We start from the raw sequence: 26,764 nt of genomic DNA, 5'->3' as shown, positions 1-26,764 counted from the left end.
TCAGCTGATTAGCAATTTAATTCTATCTTCAACCTTAAATTCCCCCTTACCATGTAACTTAACACATTCAAAGGTTCTGGAAATTAGGATCTTTGAAAGGGACATTATTATGCCTACCACAAGGAGGATATATCTGCTTAAAGTCTTGGCCTTGAAATGGTAAATATCACTTATAGTTACATTACATGGTTGAGAATTAGTATAACTGAAAGGGAAACTGATTAAAAACTCTTGAGTGGGAATCGTATTCCAATTACAGCTATGTTCTGTGTTAACAAAAATTAGCTTTTGGTGGACAATCAACTTTCTCCGACACAAAAATTTCATGGCTGGCTCAAGGTATGGCTAGAATCTATGTGCTTAAGCACTAGGTGCTACTGACACATAACAAGATTATGCTCAACTCATAAAATTAATGAAGTGCACTCTTTCTCACTTTTCTGTTATGAAGATGTTACAATGGCATTGCCAATTCTTTTTCCTTAAAAATTTGCTAACATTCATCTATCAGACCGCATAGGTTTTGTGTTTTGGGGGGTCGTAGCTTTTTGACAATTTTATTTCTTCTGTGGTAACTGGTCTATTTATATTTTCTGTATTTTTGGAGAGGAGGATCAATTTGGGAACTTCATGTTTTCCCAGAAAATTATCCATTTCATCCAGGTTTCCAAGTTTATTTTCATAGAATTGAGTTTTACCTCATAATTCATCTAAATTTGTTTATTCTACAATCTCATTTTTATGTATCTGTAATTTTTTTCTTGATCCAGTTAGCTAATTACTTTCACATTTTGCTAGTTTTCAAAACACAACGGATCTTGGATTTATTCATATGTCCAATAATTTTCCTATTTCTATTTTGTATCTCTTTTCAGTTTTTATTAAGTTCCATTTTTTCTTTTTATTTCTTTAGGTTCATTATTGTTCTAATGCCTTAAGTCAAATCTTTTTAATATGTTTATATTCAGTCATTCTCATTTATTAGCATAAAATTTTAAAGTGATGAATTTTCCTCTAATCACAACTTTAGCTAGATCTATAGATCTGATATGTAGTGTTTTTATTATCTCTATTTTCAAAATATTACATAATTTCAGATTTAGTTTCCTCTTTTATATAAGTTCTTGAGAAAAAAATTTTAAAAGTGAGGCTTTCATCCCATCTTACCAAGTTTATTTTCCAGTTTAATGTATTGTTATCAGAGAAGTTGCCTATATTGTTACTTTTGGAAAATTTTCCTTGTGGTCTAATATAGTTACTTTTATGAATATGAGTTGTATTATTGTTTTTTCAGCCTACAAAATTTGATATTACTATCTGTATTAATTATAGCATGTACATTTTCTACATATTGATCTTTTGTCTACTTACATTGTCATAGGTTGAAAAATATGAGTTAAAAACTCCTTATACTGATGTATTGTTTCATTTAATTCCCAAAGGCTCTCAATGACTTCAAATACTGTGTTACCTGATACACAGATATCCATAATGGTTAGATCTTTATTAAGGACTGCATTCTTGACAATTTTAACATGCCCTTCTCCTTTTCTTTATTTGTAATGTGTTGGACCTTATCCAATGTTAAGATTGTGACTTCTGACTTCATTTTATAGCCTGGTATGTCTTTTTCTATTTTTTATTTTCAATATTGCTGAGTAGCTTTAAATACAGCATGTATTTCTTTTTTAAATCCACTCTGGGAGATTTTTGGATCATTTAAATTTGCTGATAGGACATATAGATTTTGTCGTGTGATTGTGTTTTATGTTAGCATTGTTTTTGTTGCTTTTATAAATGTTTCACTAAATGATCTGTAATTTCCTTGTTTTGTTTAGTGAGTGTTCATTTGGTAACTTAGAAAGTTTACACTTTAAAAATCTTATCTAAGCCTGGGTTCCTCAGAAAGTGTAGCCTGAAACAAAAGCCTATATGTTATTACCATTTTAGGGCAGGCAATGTCAAAAAGACTGAGAAACAAGGGAAATGAGGCAAGAAATGAGAAAGCCAATAGAATTGTTAGCTACTGCTTTACAATTGTTTGCTCAAGCCCTAAGAGAGAGAGTAAATGGAGTAATATTTCCATTTTACATATAAAAAGACTGAGACCTAGCAAAGGTTGAATAACTCATTCAAAGTCTCACAACAGTGGCAGTGGCAAGATTTATGCTTAGTCCAATTCCCTACTGTTTCCACTGATTCTGTCCATGTACCACCTTTTGATTCTGTCACTGCTTCTCTTCTTCACATTTATTAGATGACTACTGTATTTGTCTGGTAATGAGACAGGGAAACAGAGATAAATACCTGCATGCTAACTGAAATCAAAGTTTAATGACTACTATATGCCTTTACTGCCCTTAATTTGAATCCCTGCCATTCTCTTTTCTTTTTTTCTTTATCTCATTTTACACCTGTTGTCTGTATACTTTCTCAGGGCTCTATAGACAATTCTTGCCTTTTATCTACATCATTTCTGTGACCTTTTCTGTCTATAAAGTGAAATAGTATGTCCCTTTGCTTTATAATTGCCAGTCACTGGTGGATTTCATCATTGTTCATTCACCTCCCAAAAGATGTTTATTCAGTAGAATTACTTTCTTTTCTCGTTTTTGGTTTTTCCATTCTAAGCATTTTCAAATGCTATAATGTCAACAGCACCAATCTCTGGAGAATCAGAATGAAGCATGGTTCTTCTCTTAAGAATGAGCTTGCTTTATGATGACCGTAGGTCATTAAAGAAATTAAATGTGAGGAAATTCTATATTCCCACAGACATATTTTTTGATGCATTTATTTAGGTAGTTTAATTCTCTCCCTTTATTATGTTCTAACACAAGTAACTTTAATATTTACTTAAGTTTTAACAAATAACCTAAATAAACCAAAACAATGTTGAGAGAAAAGGATATATTAAAATGAGCAAAAAGCTTAGTATTTTTAAAACCAAAATTTTAAATACCTCAGAAACTAGTTATATCAAAAGAGGTAGTAATCTTTGCCTTCTTTTCGCCTTCTTGCCACCAATATCCTAGATAAGATATGGGCCTGTAGTGGGTAGAATTGTGTCCCCCAAAAGATATGTCAAATCCTAACACATGGCACCCTGTAAATGTGACCTTATTTGGAGACAGTATCTTTGCAGATGTAGTCAAGATGAGGTCATATTGGATCATGGTGAACTCTAATCCAATGCTGTTCTCCCTAGAAAAAGAGTTAGGACACGGATACAAACATAGAAGACAGGGTAGAAGACCACTTGACAACAAAAACTGAGATTGGGGTCAAGCCACTGTAGGCTAAGGAGCAGCAGGGGTTGCTGTGACAACCACCAAAAGCCAGGAAGAGGTTAGGAAGTATTCTTTCCTAGGGCCTACGGAGGAAGCATGGCACTGGGACATTTTGAGTCTAGACATTTAGTTTCTGGAACTGTTAAGACAATAAATTTCTGTTGTTTAAAGCCACCCACTTTGTGGTAATTTGTTACAGCACATCTAGGAAACTAATACAGGGTTTTTTATAATTAATAAAAATTAAACTTTTATTTGGAATGATTTTCCCCCACCTTTCATAATTAAACAGTGCCCTATTTTACATTACATAATTTAAGTAAAAGGCATAATATTTCATGCTAATAAACCACATTTTTTTTTACTCAGAAAAACATGAACCTTTGAAAAAATACAACTTAAGACATAAGCTTTGTTATTTTAAAATTGTAGGGCTTGTCTTTACTTACATATCTTGCCTATAGACCTCACCTTAAAATAGTAACTATAATAGATTACTAAGAACAAAGTAACAAAAATAGACAGTAAATATCAGTACTAAATCCAATAAACTTTCTGTGTATATATGTTAGTAACATATACAGTATATTACACATTTTTAAAATACAACTTTTATATATTAAAAAGAAGACAAAAGAACAGCAACTCATTTTACCCAAACTCAATGAAGGCTACTGAAATCTTTTAGCTGTGACAGAGACCATTTTACCTTAAACATTTAACTGCATATACAATTACTGATAGGAAACTAAAACAGCTCCCTTTTACACTATTATTTCTTGCCAACATTCCCATAAAAATGTTTAGTTAAGGATTTTTGTACTTAATAAAATTCAAATTGTTCTTAGGGTGTTCAACACAACCATTCAAGTAATAAAATAAGTATTCAGTATTACAGAATAATAAAGTATTTCAGTATTATTCAAGTAATACAGATATATGGCAAATCAATCATGTTATCAACAACTAATAACTAAGAACCATACATGATGAGGACAGATGTAAATATATATTTACATGCATATTTTCACATGTGTATTTGATTTATAGAAACATACATTAGTATGCATATTCTTATAGGAGAGGAGGCAGAAGCACATATAAACTTTATTCATTTTAAGAGCCAACAAATTAAAAATATATATGGAAAAAAAACCCACAGCTGCTAAAAACTGTTCCATTTTAAATGCAGGTAAAGACAAAATTGATCTTTCAACAGCAACAGCCTTACAAAATAATTTAGTCTGCAAAATTCAATTTTATAATTGAAGTAACTTATCACCATTGTAAGAATTAAGAAAATGCATTAAAGAGATTCTCAACTCTTCAGTAATTACTTCAGAACCATAAAAAGGCACCACAAAGAAGGAACAGATATGCGCTCCATAGTCCAAAAGAAATGAACTAAGTCTATCAAACTGATACTTCTTCCTAAAATTACTAAATTTCTTTCAAGTAACTAAGTTAAACACAAAAGCTACAAAGAGAGGGTAACCTACCATATACAACATTCTGATAGATTGACAGTATATTTATGAATATGTGCCCTCACAGATACGTAGGCAATAGATCATAAAGATGTTGATGTGACTATAAAATTAAAAAACTGAAAGGTCAGAAGGCACATTCTAAAGAATATGAAAATATATTAATAAAGTAAAATTATCTAGAAACCACTATTTGAGGCTTTAAAAAGAAACAAAAAAAATACACATTTAAATCTTCTTATTCTAAATCAAAAATATTTTCTTACAAAGTTTAAAGGGCTTTTTTATTATTATTTAGGTCCAAAAAAAAAGTTTTTAAAATTCACAACAGAAATAACAGAAAATAAAATGTTCTTCCAATTTCAATATTCTATACAGCACCTCGCTTTCTCCTAATTTTTCCTTAAACTAAAAGGAAACCAGGTAACATTAGTGTGGCAGAGAGTTCCCTGTAGATTCAGTGTGATTTTCCTTATCCTGCTTTTCTTCACGTGGTGAATCTAGTTCATTTCTGCTATCTTCCTCCTCACTGGAATCACTGTCCAATCCACACTCCTCCATCCTGACAGACTGAGGGTCATAAGAAGCACTTTCACAGGTTTTGTCTGTGGGAACAGCTCCTTTCCGCTGGGGCAAGATAGTAAAAAATGCTTCTTGCCAGTCTCTTGTTTCCAGGTATTCCAGAATAATCTCAAACACTGCAATAAAGACAAACTCCATACATTTCTTAGCCAAGTTCATCACAATGCTGCACAATGTCTTTTAAAATACATTGTCTTTGTGTTAAGAGTGCTAGTTTTTCCTAATAACTACTTTGTTCTTATCTCTTCTTTCTATTGTCTGTCAAGCCCAATTTGCCCCAAGGTACTCAAGCCTGTTACCTCTTATCTAGCTTTTTCTCAGTTCAGTTCTTAAGCACTCAGATACTTTACCAGTATCCCATGTCAATTATAATCAATAAAGACCTTTTCAGTTTATCTCCTACTCTTTTTTAGCCCCTTCACATCTTTATCCTTTACATGCTAACAACCTAGTTAGCATTCATTTAACTTTCTTCATGTTTCCTGTAAAGAGCCACTCATGCTAGGAGCTCCTTGTCTGCTTTTTTTATTTTGTTTTTCTTTTCCCATTGGTTGTAGTAAACAGTATCAATATTGTCTCCAGGCTACTCACATCAGCATACTGCTGAAGGGCAAACCTGAATTACTTTGTGGAAAAAGTAATTTCCACTATATATCAAAGGTTTTAGAGTCAATTCATTTGTTTAATCAATAATTTCATTTTTATAACACCCTAGAACCTGCTATATAGAAAGTATTTAGTGTATAAGAAGTTTAATAAGCAGTTGTGTATTGACTAAAAACTCGGCTTAAAATTTTTTTTAAAGCAAAGTCAAGGCAAAGACAGGTACAAGAATGGATATGTTATTTGCAACAGCAAAAAGAAAAAAACACAATTCAACCATAGCAGAATGGTTAAATTATTGTATATTCAAATGATGGACTATTACATAGCTATTAACAACAAGTTTTTAAATTAATTAATTTATTTGAGACAAGGTCTCACTCTGTCACCCAAATTGGAGTGCAGTGGCACAACCATGGCTCACTGCAGCCTCCACCTCCTGAGCTCAGGTGATCCTCCCATGTTGTCCTCCTGAATAGCTAGGACTATAAGTACCCACCATCACGCCCAGCTAATTTTTGTATTTTTTGTAGAGATGAAGTTTCCTCACGTTGCCCAGGCTGTTTTCGAACTCCTGGGCTTAAGCGATCTGCCTGCCTCGGTCTCCCAAAGTGCTAGGATTAAGATTACAGGCGTGAGCCACTGTGCCTGGCTACCATTAACAATCATTCAATGACATGAAAAAATAAAGTCATAAAGGAGAGAAAATATCCCAGATTTATAACATTGTACGTAATATACTAAAAATCCAATTATGTAATAAATAATAATATATATACATAGGAAAAGAACTAGAAGTCAACACCAAAAAGTTAATACCAAGTATTTCTGTGCAGTAAGACATAGCTAATTTTTTAACACTTTCGTACATTTTCAAAATTTTCTAATATGCATTCTGTTACTTAAACAAATTATAAATGATTACGTTTTACAATTTTGTCTCCAGGAAAGTGTAATACTTTCTACCTATTCAAATACTAAATGCAATATTCTTTCTCACAATGTTCGCTCAGGTGTATTTTCAGTTTATACCTTATAGCTTACCATGATTAACTGCCAAAACTTTTCGACTATTCATCTTCACAAAATTTCCAAGCGGGAGCTGTGCATGATTGATTCCATAATCTGATGCTTGTTTATATGTGAGTCCCTAAAACAAAGACACGATGACTTCGACAAGAACATTAAATTATTTAAAGTTTCTGTAATAGTATAAATAATTTTTAGATAAGATTTATAGTTCAGAGACTACCTGAATGGGGGGTATGTGTGTGTTTTACTGCTCATTTGGAAACATTCTCTTGAAAATAAGTATAGTCAATGTGCAGAGTATTTGTTTTAAGCTCCTCAAGTTACAAATGAGGAAACCAAAGACATGCTTCCTGCCCAGTTAAAAAGCTCCTCAGCAGCAGAACCACAAGAAAAATCTGGCTCACATATCTCCTGACTCAAATAACTTTTCCCCATTCTACCCTGGCTGTATCTCAGTTTAAAATACAGTCCTGCACTGCATAACAAAGTCTCAGGCAACGACAGATTTCATTTACAGTGGTAGTCCCATGAGATTATAATGGAGCTAAAACATTCCTGTCACCTAGTGACTTTGGAGCTGTTGGAACATCACACTGTAATGCATGACTCAAGTGTTTGTGCTCATGCTGGCAGAAACAAACCTTCTGCTAGTCACATAAAAGTACAGCACATACAATTATGTACAGTACATAATACCTGACAATGATAATAAATAATTACCTGTTACGTATTTACTATACTTTTTATCGTTAGAGTGTACTCCTCCTACTCCTAAAAAAAAAAAAAATTACATATAAAACAGCCTCAGGCAGGTCCTTCAGGAGGCATTCCAGAAGAAGGCACTGTTATCACAGCTCCATGCATGTCATTACCCCTAAAGACCTTCCAGTGGACCAAGATGTAGAAGTAGAAGACAGTGATTTTGATGATCCTGACTCTATGTAGGCCTAGGCTAATGTGTGTGTTTGTGTCTTAGTTTTTAACAAAAAAGTTTAGAAAGTTAAAAAATAAAGAGGATTTTTTTTTTTTTAATTTTAAAAAGTTAAAAAATTAAGAATAGAATAAGGCCTATGGAATACGGATATATGAAGAAAATATTTTTGTACAGCTGTATAATGTGTTTATGCTTTAAGCTAAATGTTATTACAAAAGAGTCCAAAAGTTTAAAAAATTAAGTTTATAAAGTAAAAATGTTACAGTAAGCTAAGGTTAATTCATTATTGAAGAAAAATTTTTAAATAAATTTAGTGTAGAGTAAGTGTACAGTATTTATAAAGTCTACAGTAGTGTACAGTAATATCCAGGTCTTCACATTTATTTGCCACTCACTTACTGACTCACTAGAGCAACGTGTAGTTGTGTAAGCAGCGCTCATGGTAAGTGCTCTACACATGTATACCACGTATAACCTGTATTTTTAAAATCTTTTATATCATCTATGTTTAAATATGTTTAGAAACACAAAGACCATTATGTTACAGTTGTCTACACTATTCAGTACAGTAACATTCTGTATAGATTTGTAGTCTAGGAGCAATAGGCTATGCCATACAGCCTATGTGTAGTAGGCTATACCGTCTAGTAAGTACCGTCTGTAAGTACACTCTATAATATTGATATCGCTTAATGATGTAATTCTCAGAACATATTCCCATTGTTAAGCAATATACGACTATACTTAAACTGAATTCCTATAGAATCACCATCATTATTTCCATAAATGTAAAAAAAAAAATTAAATTTCCAATAACACTACTTTGCACAAATGGCAAAGACAAGTTAAATGAAAACTTGAATTGAGAAATTTTAAATAACTGACTATAAGTTTTATTTTTCCCTGTCAATTAAAAAAATACAGAATATGAATTTCATCTCTTCTCAAAATTAAAATCTTTGAAGCCTATGTCTAACCAGAACTGAAATGGTCAAAAAACAGAGTACAGGAGAAAGAAAAGCTCAATTTCTCAACTGATGGTTTGTATACTTGGGGGGCGCAAATAATAATAGATTGAAGCAGGTGCTTTTGAAAACAAAATTGTTTTAGTTCAGAGAAACATAAACATGAGAAAGAATGTGGTTCTATATAAATAACAAAATAGAATTTTTCCACAAAGAAAAAAATAAAAAGGCTAAAGATCATTCTGATAAAATTCCTTATGATGCAATAGAGCTGCAACTGTCCAATTGGTAGCCATGTGTGACTACTTAAATTTAAATTAATTACAATTTTAAAAATTCAGTTCTTCAGTCATACTGCACACATTTCAAGTGCTCAACAGCCACAAAGCTAACATACTGGACAAGCAGATATGAAGAATTTTGCATGCTGCAATGTAACTGGCAAAGTACAAAATGACATTTTCTTTTAGAAAGTGCTTTTCTGTAATTTTTCATCCAAATAAAGGTATGGATGGGAAGAGAGAAAAGTACAAATGAAAGAGAACAGAAAAAACATCCCATGAAAATAACATATTTAAAAACTAGTTAAGTTCTAATGGCTTAGCAACTGATTAGCAGCAGATTCTTCTATCAATAAAGCATAGCATTTAAGCATGTGGATGGACTCCAGAGCAATCAGCCTGGTTTCAAATAGCTGCTCTGTCATCTACTACTGTTGATTTTAGACTTAATTTCTCTGTGCTGTGAATTCCTTACCTGTGGAATGGAGATAATAATAGCACTAATCTCACTGGGTTGTAGTGAAGATTAAGCAAGCTAATATATGTGAAATACTTTGTTTAGCTCAAAAAGTGACTGATGTATAGTAGGCACTCAATAAACATCAGCTATTGTTAGTATTATTGTTACTTTCAGGAAATGGTGATGTATCAATTTTAAGTACAAGCAAAAGCAAAAATAAAAATTTAATAGTACCTTGTGATGGTTGTGATCTACTAATCCTCCAATCACATAGGCCTTTGATTCATCTAATTCCTTCAGTATATTAGGTGAATCTGATGTAAGATAAATCAGGTCTTCTTTTTTTATGAGTTCACTATAGTGCTCTGGTTTGATATGGATATCCTTTAAGACAATGGGGAAAGAGATTACTAATTAATAGGACCTTATGAAAGTTGGCTAAAAATGATTATTCTATTTTCCCAAAACAAATCCAGTCAAAAACATATGAAACAAAGTTTGAAAGAATATAATTACAATGCATTATTTTGAATTTACTACATCAATTTCTTATAATCTCACATTTTGATCATTTAAATAGCCTCTTAATTTTGTTTCCTCGTTGTTGGCCTTAAACCCCTCCAATCTACTTCCACACACTGATAGCAGGCTCTAAAAACACTACTTTTAACGTTTTATCTTTTTCTGTGGGATAAAATCTAAACTCCTTAATTTAGAAACTCTTTCCTGAATATAGCACTAATCTACTTTGCCAGCTTTATTGCCGGTTCCAACAAAACAAATGCATTTTTACTGCCACATATTTGCTTACATTGTTCTACGACCAAAGAATGCCTTCTCCAATTACTTCCTCTCCATCTATATGAATCATGAAAGGGAAATAGCTGGCCAGGAGTGGTGGCTCATGCCTGTAATCCCAGCACTTTGGAAGGCTGAGGTAGGTGGATCACAAGGTCAGGAGTTCGAGACCAGCCTGGTCAACATGGTGAAACTCCGTCTCTACTAAAAATATAAAAATTAGCTGGGCATGGTGACAGGTGCCTGTAATCCCAGCTACTCAGGAGGCTGAGGATGGGGAATTGTTTGAATCCGGGAGGCAGAGGTTACAGTGAGCCGAGATCGTGCCATTGCACTCCAGCCTGGGTGACAGTACAAGAGACTACGTCTCAGAATCCATGTATCTGTTTCTACAAAGAGACACACATTTGAAAACTTCTTCACCAGAATTGTCAGGTCACAGGTACAAAATTGAACAACAGCTGGCAGTCATGATTTTGTAAGCCACATTGATTGCATAAAAGATGTATCACCAGGCTCAGATGACATTTATCCATAATTTTTAATGAAACCAAGAATGAAGCAAAAGAACTCTCTCCTAAAATGTATAATTAATAAATAGCCACTTTTCTGGAAAATGTTATATTATAAATTTAATAAAGGCCCCAAGAAGAACCTGATTAATTACAGAACAATTAATCTCAAGTCTCTCTGGAAAGCTGATGGTATAAATGATAAATTTAATAAGTTGCAAAATAACTAAAAACATGCCTCTTTTAATTTATTACACTACTTCTTGGAAAACCAGGTACAAATGTAGGATTTGATAAATACATTGTACTTAAAAACTTAAAAGCCTTTGAAAATGTTTCATATCATAGGCTGTTAATAAAATAAATGCCTTCGTTATGCAATTAGTGAGTGTGAAAGGGAAAATGTGTCACTGAGAGAACTGACTTTGAGAAAGAAAAAAGGTATAGGGATAACCCAGTACTTCTCTAAATAGGATCAAGTTCCTCAGGGACTGGTACCAAAGCCAATCTATTTAGTCACCTTTACCAATGACTGAGAACAATTTGGTCCAATAGAAAAAATTGTGAGGCCACATACGCAATTTTAAATATTCTAGTATCCGCATTTTTAAAAATGAAAATAGGTGAAATTAATTTTAACAATTTATTTTATTAACACAGTATACCCAAAATTTTATCATTTGAACATATAATAAATATTTCAAAAATTATCTAGGAGATATTCACATTCTTCCTCTCTCTTCTGTGGTACCGAGTCTTTGAAATCCTGTATGTATTTCACATTCATAGCACATCTCAATTCACAATTCAGACTGTCATATTTCAAGTTAATAGCCACATGCAGTTAGTGGCCAGCACAGGGTAAGAAGAAACAGAATGCAGGCACACTTCCAAAATTTAGAGTGACTTCATTTTTATAGGTAACATATAATGTATAGCTAGTATGCCAGGGAGAAATTATATAAAGGCCCTTAAAATTATTTCTTTTTAAAAATATGTTTTAAAAGTTGACCATAAAATAGGTAAGATTTAATGAGAACAAATACAAGCTACCAGATATCTCACTCCCTTCTTCAGCATCTCTGATTTGTAATTTTAGACTTAGGTTCAGAGATTGCATCTGGAGATTGTTGTATTAAGTAGCATTATATAGAGTTTAGGTACGAAATGTAGACCTTTAGAAACATAAAAATACTTGGAATTATGTGAGAGTTCATCTGTTTTAATTACCTTCCAGTTGACCCATCCTTTGTCATTTTCATCCATGTTCTTTTTCAGCTGGCCTCCATGGCTTGTCAAGTAAAACTGATAAAAGATTTGTAGGTATAGAAAGAAAGAACATATGACCATTTAAGTCTAATGTTTTATTTCTCTCATCTACTCATCTGATGATCAATGAAACACAAAATATATTTATTCTCATTTATCTAGAAAAAAAAATTTGTGACATGCTTTGAACATACAATAAACTGGGGCAGAAATAGTATGTTTCGTGTGCATGCTTCATAACCCAGTAGCTGCGGTATCCCATTTACATTTTCATTCCAAGTAGTTATAACATGGCTATAACTTAATCATCACTTGTCTGCAAATTCCCTGCTTCCATGTCAAGTTCCCAGTCCTCTTTTTTTTTTTAAACAATACAAAGTCTTCATAATTTTTCTTTGATTCTAAACCCTGATACCTATTTAAGTTTGAATCATAGGTGAGAAGGGGTCTACTACAGATAAAAATGGGGATAAAAGGACTATCACAGAAGTGTGATATGAAACTATAAAACAAAAAGTACAAAATACAAAAATTTAAAATTACTATTACTTGGTAAAAACAAAATATCTAACCAAAATATATTAACAGTTCCTGGTTCTTAACATCAGTGAGCCAGTATTAATTTTTAGGTCACCTAGAATTCCAACAGAAAGATGTTATTCTTAACAGTAGCCAAATAGTCTCCCAAATCACTCCCTCATCTCAGCTTAAAAAAGACTTGACAAAACTCTCAGTGACCCAAAAGAAAACTAAAAACCTTTAAGTAGACAAAACCTATACAGCAGATACCACAGCATATATCAAGCGGTGGCAGCCACAGCTTCTGCCTCTCCATCCAATCTTTCTCCCACACTGGAAGTAATTGTAAACTGAGAAACTGGTATAAAAATATATGTACGTCCCATAAAGAAGATATTCAACTACAGGCAATGAAAAGGCCAATTTGTATAAGACTGATGATTACTGGAAACAGTGTGTCTAAGATAACATATTAAAAGATGTTTAAAATATTTTGCTTTATTTTTGTCAAAAAAGAAAACATTTTTCAAATAGGCATTAAAAAAGATTATCTGTAAGACTCCTGCAAAGACTATAGGAATTATCTATGTCTTTTGCCACAAAAGATATAAAAGAAAACTAGAGTCTGCTTTAAAATCTTCAGACATACCTGCACAGGATGCAGTGCCCGTCGGTTTTCTGCGTAACATCGTTGAATCTGCTTATGAAGTTTCTTAATGTCCTATTACAGAGTCAATTTTTAAAGCAAAGTTATTAAAATTGTCTATGGCCATTCCACAATCTTAAAGGAATGGAATAGGCAGAAGGGATGACTATATACATACAATTTTTCTTCTTAAATACAAATGCATTCTGATAAATGTTATTTGATTTCCTTACATTAACAAAATTACTGTAAGTTAATGCTCTGTAAGTGACCCATTATTACATATTTTGTATTTATTTAAAATGCTAGTTCATGAAAACAGTTACTGTCTTAAGAGACAACAACAACAAAAGACTTTCAGAGCCATATTACTATTTTCATGTTTTACCAACAACACTGGTAAAACCCCATAGATCTTTATGATTAATAAGTGGTTAATTTAGTTCTGTCATCTAGATTGTGAAGTGTGTGTGTTTGTCTCTCTTTCCTGTCTGCACACATACTGACACACACACATATAAATATACATATTTATTACATCAATGCAATCTGCTAGCTAATTTAACTTAGGGGAAATAAATTTTGAAAAACTTAAGATTCATTTCAATACACAAATTTATATAAAAGGGATATTACATATTAAAACAAAAATGATTTGATCTAATTCATATACAAGATTTTTCTGACAATGATTCATGATACCTTTAATACCATCAAGTCATCAAAACTACAGTCAATAATAAGGCGAAGGGTGCTATGAACAACATCTCTTCGAACACGTTTTCTGTCATTTCCATCTGAGTTTGATTCCATTTGACATTGTCGCTCCAATTTTTTCCTCTTGCGTTTTTCTTTCCGCTTTTGTCTAAAATTAGTAATTGAAATAACATTTTGTTATTGTGTATTCAGTTATTCACAACTCTTCTATATAAACAATTACTTCTAAAAACCATCAAGTTAAACCATATGAAATTGTCACTTCTGTGACCATTCAAAAATGGTCAAGTATTAGCAGTTTTATATAGTACATCTAAAAGCTTCAGATAGGAAGGAAATGAGCTTCCAAAAATGATCTAAAGCTTTCTGTCTAAATCCTAACTATACTACCTGAAGAGCTTCATTTGTTATTGGTATCATATTATCCCTAAGAAAACCCTCTAAATACTGAGTTTGAGTTGTATTGAATTTTACTTTCATAATTCACCTAGATGATTTTTAAGCCACATTTATAAGGTATAGAAAAAAGCAAAATAAAATTGTTCATTAAAAAAATTACATACTTTTGCTCTAATTTATACCAACTATAGTTTATTTTCTCTCCACAAACTTTGGCATTTATCATAGTAACAAATTTAGACTAATTGCTTTCACCAAAACCTGCAATGGTTCTTGTGGCAAAATCAATGTTAGGCCAAAACTTGATCTTTCTGAGTTGGCTGTTTTTATTCCATAACTAGCACATGGACACTAATTACATCCCTTATCTAAGTCAGTTGTTTCAAAAATTGTGCTGCTACTCATAATAAGGTTCTGCATGAGAAAAAGTGTTGAGTGCAAGATCATCAACAGTGCTAAAAGATACCCCAATAATAATGTTAAAAAATAGTCTTAACAGCCAGTTGACAGTGTTAGCTAACAATATACATTTTTAGCTTCAATTTTTTTCTCTTGCGTTTTTCTTTCCGCTTTTGTCTAAAACTAGTAAATGAATTTTAAGTAACAAAAATATGCCAAAGGGCTATGCAAGGTCTAACATTCCATATTTCTAAATAGGAAGAGAGCATATACATTTGAAACACATACTTGCGGAGTTCCCGTTGCTCTTCCCATTGTTTCTGTTTTATTAGTTTTTTCATTTGTCGCTTAGATATTGGTTCACACCCTTCACCTAATCTTGGCTTCTGGCTTTCCTCTTGATGTTCATTTATGCCTTGCTTTTTGTCAACATTAGAAGTTTCAATAAATGCTGGCAACATTTCAGATGACATTATTTGGTGCCTCTGAAAAACAACTTTTGACATGAACAGATAATTTACAAGCACAAAAAAGTTAAAAAACTCAATCAATATGATTAAAGTTAAACCATACAATAAATAGAAATAAAACTTTAGACAAATAAATGTCATTTATTGGTAACTATCATTTAAATACCATTTAATATAAATTAAATATCATTCATCAGCAATGCTAGCAAAGGTCTAAAGAAATGGGGTGTTTCATATACTATTAGTGGTCATGGTACAATTTTTCCAGAAGGCAAGACATACATGTTTTAAGAGCTTTAAAATCTCTATTTAGACACCCTTTGACCCAGTAATTTATTTCCTTAAATTTCTGTAAATAAATCAGACATGCACACAAAAATGTGCACAAGAGTACATGCAATGAATGCAGTGTTAAAAAACAGTGAAAAGTAAGAAACCTCCTGAATGTCAGTGAAAGGAAACTAAACAATTATGGTTAATCTATAACATGGGCAAGGAATACTAAGCAGCCAGTAAAACGTATATATCCAAAATTATTTAGTAAGGGGAAACGGTTATATGTTAAATAAAACCAAATAAAACAATATATACGTTACGACCAACTTTTTAAAAAAGGTATACACACACACAAGTTTAATTCTTACCCATGGTTTTCTACATTTTCTAAAGTTATGTAATGAAAATGTTTTTAATAAAACAAAAAATCTTAAAAAGAGATGAAAAGCATCTTTTCTATAGTCTTCTTTAATGCTGTAGAATGAGGGAGACTATGAAAAGACAGAACTGATTTTTAAAACTGAAATCAATAACCAGGAAACAAATTCACTTGATACAAATTAAAAATAGGGCAATCTGAAAATGACTTTAAAATAAATTTGGCTGAAACATTTCAGAGAGGTCATAAGGGAATAATAACTATAATAGCAAAACAGAAAATTGCGGTATAAAAGCAGGCTTTACTAAAAGGTAAAACAAGAATCTGAGAAAAAGAACAATTTGAAAACTAGGAAATGAAGACATAAAAACTTCAATAGAAGAGACAAACTCCAGATTACCTGGAGTCCCAAGAAGTAACTGATGACTTAGAAGACATCCTGACAATCTGACTCAGGATGCAGACAAAAATCGAACAGAAAAACAATATGGAGGAGCAGTAAAGACTTGGATAACAGAATGAGAGAGATAAAGGAAAACAAGGTAATTAGAGATAAACATATAGCCTTGAATGCACTTTTTTTTTTTTTTTTTTTTTTTTTAAGCTAGAAAGTAAGGTAAGCACTCAATTTAAGAAACTGGAGGTAGGGAAACTGAATAAGCCTAAAAAGACTACATGGAAAAAAATTTTTAAAATATATATTTTGATTCCCTGGATCACTTTTATTTTCCTTTCTTTCAATACACAATACATTAAATAAAATTCAGCAATGCAGGTATCCAAAACAATACCGGGTGGAGGAAACTTAAAAGCACAATTAAAATTCACAGAAAACAAACTGCTCTCTTCATGAAATAATAATATTCCAAGAGAGCACATTTCTGTTTATCAGTGGCATTATTTTCAGTTAATTCTCTATTTTATTCAAAAACTGCACATGTTGATTACTCCTATGTGAAGATTTTTTTTTTTTTTTTTTTTTTTTTTTTTTTTTTTTGAGACAGAGTCTCGCTCTGTGGCCCAGGCTGGAGTGCAGTGGCCCTATCTCGGCTCACTGCAACTTTCGCCTCCCGGGTTCAGGTGATTCCACCGCCTCAGCCTTCTGACTAGCTGGGATTCCAAGGGCGCGCCACCATGCGTGACTAATTTTTGTATTTCTAGTACAGAAGGGGTTTCACCACGTTGGTCAGGCTGGTCTCGAACTCCTGACCCTGGAGTGCAGTGGCCTGATCTCGGCTCACTGCAACTTCCGCCTCCCGGGTTCAGGCGATTCCACTGCCTCAGCCTTCTGCGTAGCTGGGATTCCAGGCGCGCGCCACCATGCCTGGCTAATTTTTGTATTTTTAGTAGAGAAGGGGGTTTAACCACGTTGGTCAGGCTGGTCTCGAACTCCTGACCTCGTGATCCGCCCGCCTCGGCCTCCTGAAGTGCTGGGATTACAGACAAAAACCACCAGGCCCGGCTTACGTGAAGACTTTTTAAAAAGCAATTAATGTTTTACAGTTTATGTACACCAGGGGGAGCATTTGCTTTTCCTATCCAAGAAGTCTGCAGTTAAATTTAATTTGACCTGTCATAGTACAGCAATGTTTCAGTCTCCCAAATACAAGGAAAGGTGATGAGCTGGTCAACATCTTCATCTTCATCATCACCATCATCATCACCATCATCTTTTTAAAAACTATTCCTAATTAAGAAAACACACTGTACTAAGTGAAGTTTTTAGGCTTTAAACAAGCCAGGTGCACTGAGACAAATGGAATGCAACAAAAATGATGCCAGCTTGATATCTTATAAATTATTCCTTATAGTATACTTTACAAAGATATCTACCAACTCGCACTGTCTACACTATACAATAAGTATAATGTATATCTACACTGCACTATGTACCAGCGTGTTCAGATTGAATGCTAAGCAAAACATAGCATTTTATTAGGTATACTTGCTTTCTAATCGTTTTAGTTTGGGCAATAATTTATAAAATTCTGTGGCAGTTGTTCATTCCTTTCTCACATGCAGTGATGCTCATCGTACATTTTCATTCATTCAACCAAGTTCAACAAATGTTCAAGAATGTATTTTACAGTAACTATAAAAATATTTGTGTGAGGTCGGGCGCAGTGGCTCATGCGTGTAATCCCAACACTTTGGGAGGTCGAGGTGGGCGGATCACCTGAGGTCAGGAGTTCGAAACCAACATGGCAAAATCTCGTCTCTACTAAAAATACAAAAATTAGCCAAGCGTGGTGGTGGACGCCTGTAATCCCAGCTACTCGGGAGGCTGAGGCAGAAGAATCCCTTGAACCTGGGAGGCAGAGGTTTCAGTGAGCCAAGATCGCATCACTGCACTCCAGCTAGGGCAACAGAGCAAGACTTCGCCTCCTATATGTGTGTGTGTGTGTGTGTGTGTGTGTGTGTGTGTGTGTGTGTGAAATTTTACTTTTGCATAAAATTTTAAAAATCTGTAGGGTTCATTTGCAGATATAGGTTATCAGGTGGGCTTACAAACTATCTTACATTGTATTTACATATCTTAGCACAGCTTAAGGCAAGGAGGATACATCCTAAATCAATGAGCACCAAAAGAAATAAAAAAGTTTTTTAAAACGGCATTAATTTATGGATTGGGATAAAATAAATATTCGTCGTAATTTATGACAGTCTCCCTTTCAGAAAAATCTCAACGAATGTGGGAATAATGCAGATTAGAATTAATGACTTGACAGCAATAGCAAAAGAATGTCCTTTTTTTCTTCTTCTTTTTTTTTTTTTTGAGACCCAGTCTCGCTAGGTCGCCCAGGCTGGAGTGCAGTGGCAAAATCTCGGCTCATTGCAACCTCTGCCTTCCGGGTTCAAGCAGTTTTCCTGCCTCAGATTCCTTAGCCGGGATTACTGGCATGCGCCACTACGCCCGGCTAATTTTGTATTTTTAGTAGAGACGGGGTTTCACCATGTTGGTCAGGCTGGTCCCGAACTCCTGACCTCAGGTGATCTACAACACGCCTTACCCTCCCAAAGTGCGGGGATTACAGGCGTGAGTCACCGCGCCTGGTCAGGAATGCCCTTTTTAAAGACATGCTGGCTAAACGTGGAGCAGCGAAAAGCCCTTTGTTCACTTCAGTTGTCAAGCCTTTTGAGCAGAGGGTTGGGAATGCAAGGGGCAGAGGAGATTCATAAAGTGACAAGTAATGTGTCGCCATCCTCTTTATATCTCTAGAAAAAATTCCCAAAATTTAAAGTAGTTCAGTGAAATCAAGTAACACTTCGATCTTTTTAAAACTGTCCTCAGCTCACAGCACCTGCAGCAATTTCCCCTCGGGCTTTCTACATTTCAGAGGGTTCAGTCACGTCAGCCCTTCGCAGGAAAAAAGAGGTAAGGCACCTTTAAAGAGGTAACGCCCACGGTCTCTGGCCACGAAGTGGCAGGGTCGTAACACGCTTTCCGGCCCTTTAGAGTACAGATTTCCCTCTCATTCTTTGCAAACTCACTTTTAACATACTACGGGCCGATAGCAACCCCAAAACACACGCCGACGAAGAGCGCACAACCACAGGGGCGGAGCCTCGCCCACTCTCCCTTCTACGCTCCCAGCCAGCGAACGCATTTCAGAGGCGGGATTAAGCTGCTGCTGGCGAACCAGGAAGCAGCTGGGTAGGCCGCGGGAGGCGCCTATCAACGACGTCATTTCCTTTGGCAACAGCGCAGCAGGCAACCACTTCCACACCACTGCTCCCCTCTACCCCGGAAGCCCTTGTTGGTAGTCGGGGGCTGCATGGCACGCACCCCTTTGTGCCCAAATAATATCATAGTGCGGGGGAGCGCCAGCCAGTGCAGGACACTTACCGAGATGAGGAGTTGATAGGGAAGTGAAATCTCAGAAAGAAAGCCTTTCTAGGTTGGCCTGGTTACCGCTCACGCTTCCTTCCACAGAAACTTCAATTCCCAGAGGCAGGGGCGGTAGTTACACAGTGGAGGCTACGGCGGCTGCGTCTTACGTCATCGAACTGCGCCAATTTAGAACCCGCAATGGGAGAAAGGGGAGGGATTTATGCGGGGCGGGGTGTGGAGTTAGGGTTTTGGGAGCGGGAGGTAGTTACAGTGATGTCTGTTTTTTCACGTTCAAGAAGTAAGTGTGTACCTGAAGACATGTATTTATTCATTCATATATTCTTGTGAGTATTGGGTGGAGGAATTAAGATAGTCCCACCGTTAAAAATGCAAAATAACGAAGAAAGGCTTGTAATTTGTCTGTGTTCAAAATGAAACGCATCTGTTGCCTATATTATTTTTAATTTATACAGCAAATTACCATATCACATTATTTTACATAGCTCAAGTAGAAAATTAAATTCGAAAAGTGAGTCAGATTCACAATAAAATGCATTTAAATTTAGAATCTGTAAGGCTTTTTTATGGCTGAAGTAAAACAGTCATAACTTTACTCTTTATTCATTCCTTGAGCTATTTTTCCTATGCTGTTTTGCAGAACATCAGATGACATTTCATTGTTTATAATACTTGACCTTATATAATCTTTTTGCTATATATAGACCATGTCAACTGAGAGAGAAATGAAACACAATCCCATAGATTGTCGTTTTCTATTTAGTTTTTTCCCCTCTACTTCTAATAGGTGATTATTGCAGAATTTGAAGATAAGAATGAGGTTTGCATCTTTGAATAGAAGACTGGCTTCTCATATAGAAATAATTTTGAAGTAAATTATCCTTGATGCTTGAAGGTATTTGAACATGTTTAAAGGCTTCAATGAATAGAAAATTAAATCCAGAATTTGAGGTTCTCTAAAAGAGCCGAAATTTCTTTGACTTTAGTTACAAAACTACAGTCTTGCCATAAGCCCTTAAATTTTACTTGAAACACTATGTCAGCTATAACACTGTTGTGAGTCCCTCTTCTGTTTCTTCCTCATCTCAAACCTAAAAGATCTTTGTTAACTAAGCACTAGCAAAAAAGTCTGGACCCACTTCTGATCTGTTAGTAGGGCATCTTTTTTCAGCTGCCTCCATATCAGGGCAAAGAGTAGCTCAGGGAGGATTAGTAATTGGATATGTAGCCCTTCACATGTAGGTCATTAAATTCAGGCTGGCAAAGTAATGTGCCAAATCTTTCCACAGCTGTTCAGTTGCTTCTATGGGATCTGTTTTATAAATAATTATACATTTTTTTCAGAGTTAATACCTGGCATCCTTAGATATTTTAAGCAAAGTTTTAAAGCAAAAAAACAAACAAAAAAAACAAAAAAACAAAAACACTTCATATTCTAATAATGAAGTCAATAAATTTTCTTTTGACATGGACATCTAACTTTGTAGTCACTTGGTGCAAAATTTAAAATGATTCTAGTATTAATCCAAAGTAAGCACCAAAAAAGCACCAGCAAAAAAGTCAATTTAAAAAAAATTGAAACATGGAAAGTTTAAGAAGGTGAAATCATATGAAACAATATTTTCATTGATTTGTAAAATGTATGTGTTTATTTATTTGACACATGTATCGAGTTCTATACTTTTTGTGTTGGTACTGGTGATACAGAAATGACTGTCATCCTTAAGGATGTCCTTAAGGAATCCTTAATCTAATAGGGGAGCCAGCAGTAAATAAATAAAACATGTACTTGAGATGCTTGTACTTTGAAAGAAGCAACTAAATGCTCCTTGAGGCAAAACATAGTTTTGGAAATTAAATAATTTTGTTTCATCTTGGAAAGTAAGTAGGAGTTGTACAGGTGTCAGAACAGTAAAGAAGTTTAAGATTTGGGAACAGTGAAAGCAAAGAAGCATGTCATAGTTTTGCACATGACTGAAAAGCTGTGGATAGAATGAGGAAGAAGGAGGAGATAAAAACCCTAAGGGCTTCTCTGACTTGGACAACTGTAGCAATGCAGTAACATTACCGAGGTCATTTAGGGAATACTGGAAGAAAAATAGGTTTTGAAAAAATAGTTTTGTTTTAAAATATGTAGATTCTGGGGAGTCTGCAGGACATCTGAGTAGAAACAGATTTTAAAAAGAATGAGCACATACTTGTAGTTTAAGCCAATATAAGAGGTTGAACTCAAAGAGATAACTACTACGTGGGTTACAAATGCATACTATCTACGGGGACTGGGGTAGCAAATGAGAGAAGCGTCTGGAAGCAAAGTATTACAAAACTGAGAGTGCATTTCCTCTTTAATCAGGGTGCAAGTTCCAAGAGAGAATATGAGCCTAATGACACCAGAATATGAGCCTAATGGCATCATTTTTTTAAGAACAGCCATAAATATGAAATCTGGTTTTAAAGTGTTGGCAGCTATTTAGTTTGTTTTAAAATACTGAGCAGACTAAATAAAATATGTCTGTGGGCCATATTCAGACAATTGATAACCAGTTTGTTAAATTGGACCCTAGTTGATAGAATAAGAAGGAGGCCACAGATAGAACTGGAACTTTAGAATATAAAAATACAGTAATAACTATGATTATGAACCCCTCCATAACTTTGATTTCAAAATATTGGGCAATCATTACAAATTTCATTATTTTAAGCTTAATTCTGATTTTAAGTCTTAGGATACTCTTCAACAAGTTGTGAGTGAGGAGATGTGGAAGTAGAATAACACTTGTGAGTACTTTAATTTCAGTCTAGGAAAGCCAAAAAGAAACCCATTTTTAAACATGACTTGAAAGGTAGCTAAAAGGAAGAATCGACCACTCATCTATAATCATTTCAACCTGCATTTCGACCGACTCCAAAAATACAGGAAAAACGTTTAAAATGTATTTGTACATTTACATATACATACATATTAATCATATCCTCCCAAGTAGTACATGAATATTGAAGACTCTGGGAAGATGATTAGAGAGGCAGTGTAGTCTGTGAACCTCCTGAATCTCCTCATAAAAACAGGTAAAGCATCTAGGATAGAAAATAACAATCCCAGAAGATAGCTATAACATAACTAGGTGAAAGAATCCCTACAAACCTCACAATGTGAGCAGGAAGGAGCAAACCCAACTTAATATCGGCAACTGTGTAGGAGAGAGTGGTGGGAAAACAACAGATCATCTGAAGACCCTCAGAATGGGAAGGCCCCAAAACTGCCAAACAAATAATCACTAAAAAACAGAGGAAACCAATGTGAGGTTGGCGGCAAAACTGGCAGGTTGTTCATCTGACTCTAAGCTCAGCTAAGTGTGAAGGAATGAGCAGGAGGGTCTGAAGCTGCTGGAGGGACGTGAGGCCTGTGAAGTCTCAAAACCAACAAACTGGATCTCCATTCTTGAACGTAGCCCAACACTAAGGAGAAACTGCTGAAAGTTGAATCCAAATTGAACAAAACAGAGACAATGCGGCCAAGAAAAAAGCAGATGCAGATAAAAGTGGAGAATAGAGAGGAGACAGATCTCAGAAAATATAAAGACACATGTGTGTCATTTTATGAAATACTAGAAAAGGAACCTCTAGAGCCATGAAACTGGAAAAGCTATTCTACCCAATCCTCCCTCTTAAAAATACAGCATAACTTAATTAGCCTAAAAATGCACCACAGAAAAGGATCGTGGTCGAATTTCATTTAAAGTTGCTATAATAGAAAAAAGAATATGAAGCCAAAAAAAAAAAAAAGTGGATGAAAACTATAATGCAGTATTTCAAAACAGCAAATTTTAAATAATAGAAAATATTGAAGAACAACATGAAAATGATTCAAAAATGAATATTTGAGGATGAATAACAGAACTCAGAAAATAAGAAATATACAAAGCACACCCATATATTCACCATTATACTGGAAGTTCTAACCAGTGCAATAAGATTTAAAAATCAAATAAAAGGAAGAAATAAAACCATTTATAGATGACATGAATATCTATCTAGAAAATCCCCAAAAATGTACCAAAAAAGACCCTCACTAAACTAATAAACAATTATAGTAAGGCCTTGTGATATAAGGTTAACATGCAGAAGTCAATTGCCTTCCTATACAGCAGCAGGGCAGAACTGGAACTTGATATTAAAAAGCAACAACCCCTCCAAAATGAAATAGGTATAAATCTAACAAAATTTGAAGAGAATCTACATGAAGAAGTTGCGAAACCGATGAAAAAAGTCAAAGAAGATCTAAATAAATGGAGAGATATGTATTCATAGATTGAAAGACTTGATGCTGTAAAAATGAGCCAATCTTGGTGTCCAGATCTTGGTTTCTAGTACAGTTCTTCAATAAAGGAAACCAGGGATTCTTGGAGAAGTAACTGATTCTAAGATTGGAGTAAAAATGTACAAGATGAGCTGGGAGCATCTTGCAGTGCCAGATAATAAGGAGATGCTAAAAACCAAAACCAGAATCAGAACCCAAACAAAACACATTTATGGGCATGTCAAAGGAACACGGGGCCAACTGAAGGAACTCCCAGTGGCTAAAGATAGAACAATTGTAGCAACAGAGAAGGATTTGACTATAACCTAAAATATAAATTAAATATCCACAAGTCCTTATTGATATAGTGATTAAATAAATCAATGGGAAATTAAAGACAAATTTCCCATGCGGAGGAATTCAAATAATTTATGTAGCTACTCCACCCTCAAGGAGGAGGAACATAACTCCCAACCCCATAAGTGTGGAATGTACATAGCACTTCCTTCCAAAGAGCTCAGTATGAAAAAAAGGGAGAAAAAACAAATTAACTTTACAATGGAGAAATCTGACAACACTGCTCAGCCAGATGATCAAAGTCAATGTAAATAGAGATAAATCATGTTGATATTATGTACCTCTGATGTAATGTGGTATCAAGAAAATGGCACTTTACCTCTGTGGTCTTCCTCCTCCAAACTTACAACTTCAGTCAAATCATGAGAAAAATATCACAAAAATTCACTAGAGGAGTATCTTACAAAATATCTGCCCAGTTCTCCTCAGAGCTATTACAGCCAAGAGGAGCCTAAAGATACATGAGAACTAAATGTGATGTACCCTGGATGGAACAGAAAAAAAGAATTAGGTAAAAACAAAGGTAATCTAATAAAGTATGAATTTTAGTTAATAATATATTAATATTGGTTTATTAATAAATCAACTACACTAATGTAAGATATTAACAGTAGAAATAACTGTGCAGGCTGTATGGGAAATCTTTGTATTATTTTAGCAATTTTTCTGTAAATCTAAACTGTTATAAACAATAAAACATTTTAAAGTAACATATACATTATAGTATGTGAGAAAATATAACGGCAAAAAAAAATGCAAAAACAAACTATATTCCATCTCTCAGAGATAGTAATTATTAAGGTGTTCAGTGAATACTGTTCTAATCCTTTTCTGTGCTAACATGTAGGTATATTGTTTAAACAAGAAATCTCAAACCATATCTACATCTGCTGTTTAACAGACTGTTTACTTACTAAGATATGGTAAATATACTATATTTACATGTTTGCATATTTACATATACCATATTATACAAAATACATGCTTATATAGTATTATTTTAAAATGGCTTAGTGGAATTCTGCTGAATTGATACACCATAATTTATTGAACTAATTTTTGTACTTAAACATTATGGTATCCAAATTTTCACTATACCACAAAGGTCTTTGTGGTAACATTTTTAATGTTATTTTTGTGCATTTTATGCTCAACCCCACAAGACACTATTATTAAGAGCTAGTGTGTTTCTCTACCGTACTTTCTTTGCTCTTCATCCCTTCTTGCATCTCAGATTTTATCTGGGGTCAATTTTTTTTCTAATTGAAGCAGATTTTTAAAGATATCATTTGGAGGGGTCCTTTAGTTGTAAATTTTCAGTTTTAATTTCTCTGGAAAATCTCTATTTCAAGTTTATACTCAAAAGACATATTTACAGAATATATATAGAATACTAAATTCACAATTATTTTCTCTCAGCACATTGAAGACAACATTCTAATGTCTCCTAGTTTTCATTGATACTGTTAATAATTTAGTAGTTGTCTGCTTCTCTTTCTCCTTGAAAATAATCTATCCTCTCTATCTGGTTCCTTTAAATATCTTCTCTCTCTCTTTGATATTCTGCAGTTTAATTATGATGTGTCTACTTGTGTGTATGTGTGTTTTAAAAATTATCCTGCTTAAGATTTATTGAGCCTCATGAATCTGTGGATTGGTGTCTGTGATAGGCAGAAAATGGCACCCCAAAGATGTTAAATGTCTTAATCTCCAGAACCTGTGATTCTAAGTTAAGGTTGTAGATGAAATTAAAGTTCCCAATCCGCAGACCTCAGGGTAAAAAGATTATCCTGGATTATTTAGGCAGGCCCAGTATAATCACAAGGATTCATAAAATGGAAGAGGGAGACAGAAGAGATGGTCAGAGTGACATGAAGTAAAAACGATTCAGCTTACTCATGCTGGTTTTGTAAATGGAGGAAGAGACCATGAGTCAAGGAATGCAGGTAGCTTCTAGAAGCTAGAAAAGGTAAGGAAACAAATACTCCCCTAAAGCCTCCAGAGAGGGATACACCTGCCAATACTTTCATTTTATCCCAGTGACCCCAGTGTTAGACTTCTGACTTCCAAGAGTATAAGACAATAAATTTGCATTTTAAACCACTAAATTTTGTGGTAATTTGTTATGGTAGCTATGGAGAACTGATACAGTGCCTTTCAATAGTTCTTGGAAATTCTTCAATATATTCCCCAAATATTGCCTTTGCCCCACTCACTCTATCCTCTATATCTCTTGATCTCT

The 26,764-nt window shown here is 34.2% G+C and overlaps 2 protein-coding genes across 8 annotated transcripts in view; one reads left to right on the top strand and one right to left on the bottom strand.

Moving 5' to 3' along the window:
* Positions 1 to 2,959: 2,959 nt before the first annotated feature.
* On the bottom strand, positions 2,960 to 20,016 carry LOC105486370 (tRNA methyltransferase 10A). 4 transcript variants are annotated; one of them, XM_011749234.3, is made up of 8 exons: positions 19,866 to 20,016; positions 15,182 to 15,378; positions 14,081 to 14,243; positions 13,382 to 13,453; positions 12,175 to 12,249; positions 9,869 to 10,018; positions 7,007 to 7,112; positions 2,960 to 5,475 (listed from the first exon to the last, which is right to left on the bottom strand). In XM_011749234.3, the coding sequence occupies exons 2-8, from the start codon at positions 15,364 to 15,366 to the stop codon at positions 5,207 to 5,209; spliced, it is 1,020 nt and encodes a 339-aa protein (XP_011747536.1). In that variant the 5' UTR covers positions 15,367 to 15,378; positions 19,866 to 20,016; the 3' UTR covers positions 2,960 to 5,206. The 4 variants fall into 4 exon arrangements, with proteins under 4 accessions (XP_011747536.1, XP_070949367.1, XP_011747534.1 ...); XM_071093266.1 differs by lacking the exon at positions 19,866 to 20,016 and adding an exon at positions 19,404 to 19,515 and having other exon boundaries at positions 15,182 to 15,389; XM_011749232.3 differs by lacking the exon at positions 19,866 to 20,016 and adding an exon at positions 19,511 to 19,721 and having other exon boundaries at positions 2,961 to 5,475; positions 15,182 to 15,389.
* A 90-nt stretch (positions 20,017 to 20,106) lies between these two features.
* The window catches only part of MTT (microsomal triglyceride transfer protein), a 59,263-nt gene continuing 52,605 nt past the window's right edge, over positions 20,107 to 26,764 (top strand). Inside the window, exon 1 of one of the 4 annotated variants that reach the window (XM_071093264.1) lies at positions 20,107 to 20,148. Coding sequence is in view for 2 of the 4 variants with exons in the window: in XM_011749220.2 (XP_011747522.2) it covers positions 20,124 to 20,148 (25 nt within the window). In the remaining 2 variants the exon portion in view is untranslated. Of the gene's footprint in view, positions 20,149 to 20,178; positions 20,195 to 20,665; positions 20,764 to 26,764 lie in introns of those variants that run through there. The other 3 variants (XM_011749220.2, XM_071093265.1, XM_011749223.3) reach the window with 3 other exon arrangements.

The sequence above is a fragment of the Macaca nemestrina genome, chromosome 3, assembly GCF_043159975.1.
Source record: "Macaca nemestrina isolate mMacNem1 chromosome 3, mMacNem.hap1, whole genome shotgun sequence".
In the NCBI taxonomy this organism is placed as follows: domain Eukaryota; kingdom Metazoa; phylum Chordata; class Mammalia; order Primates; family Cercopithecidae; genus Macaca; species Macaca nemestrina.
Note: the sequence above shows the minus strand (reverse complement) of the source record. Positions and strands in the feature narration are given on the sequence as shown.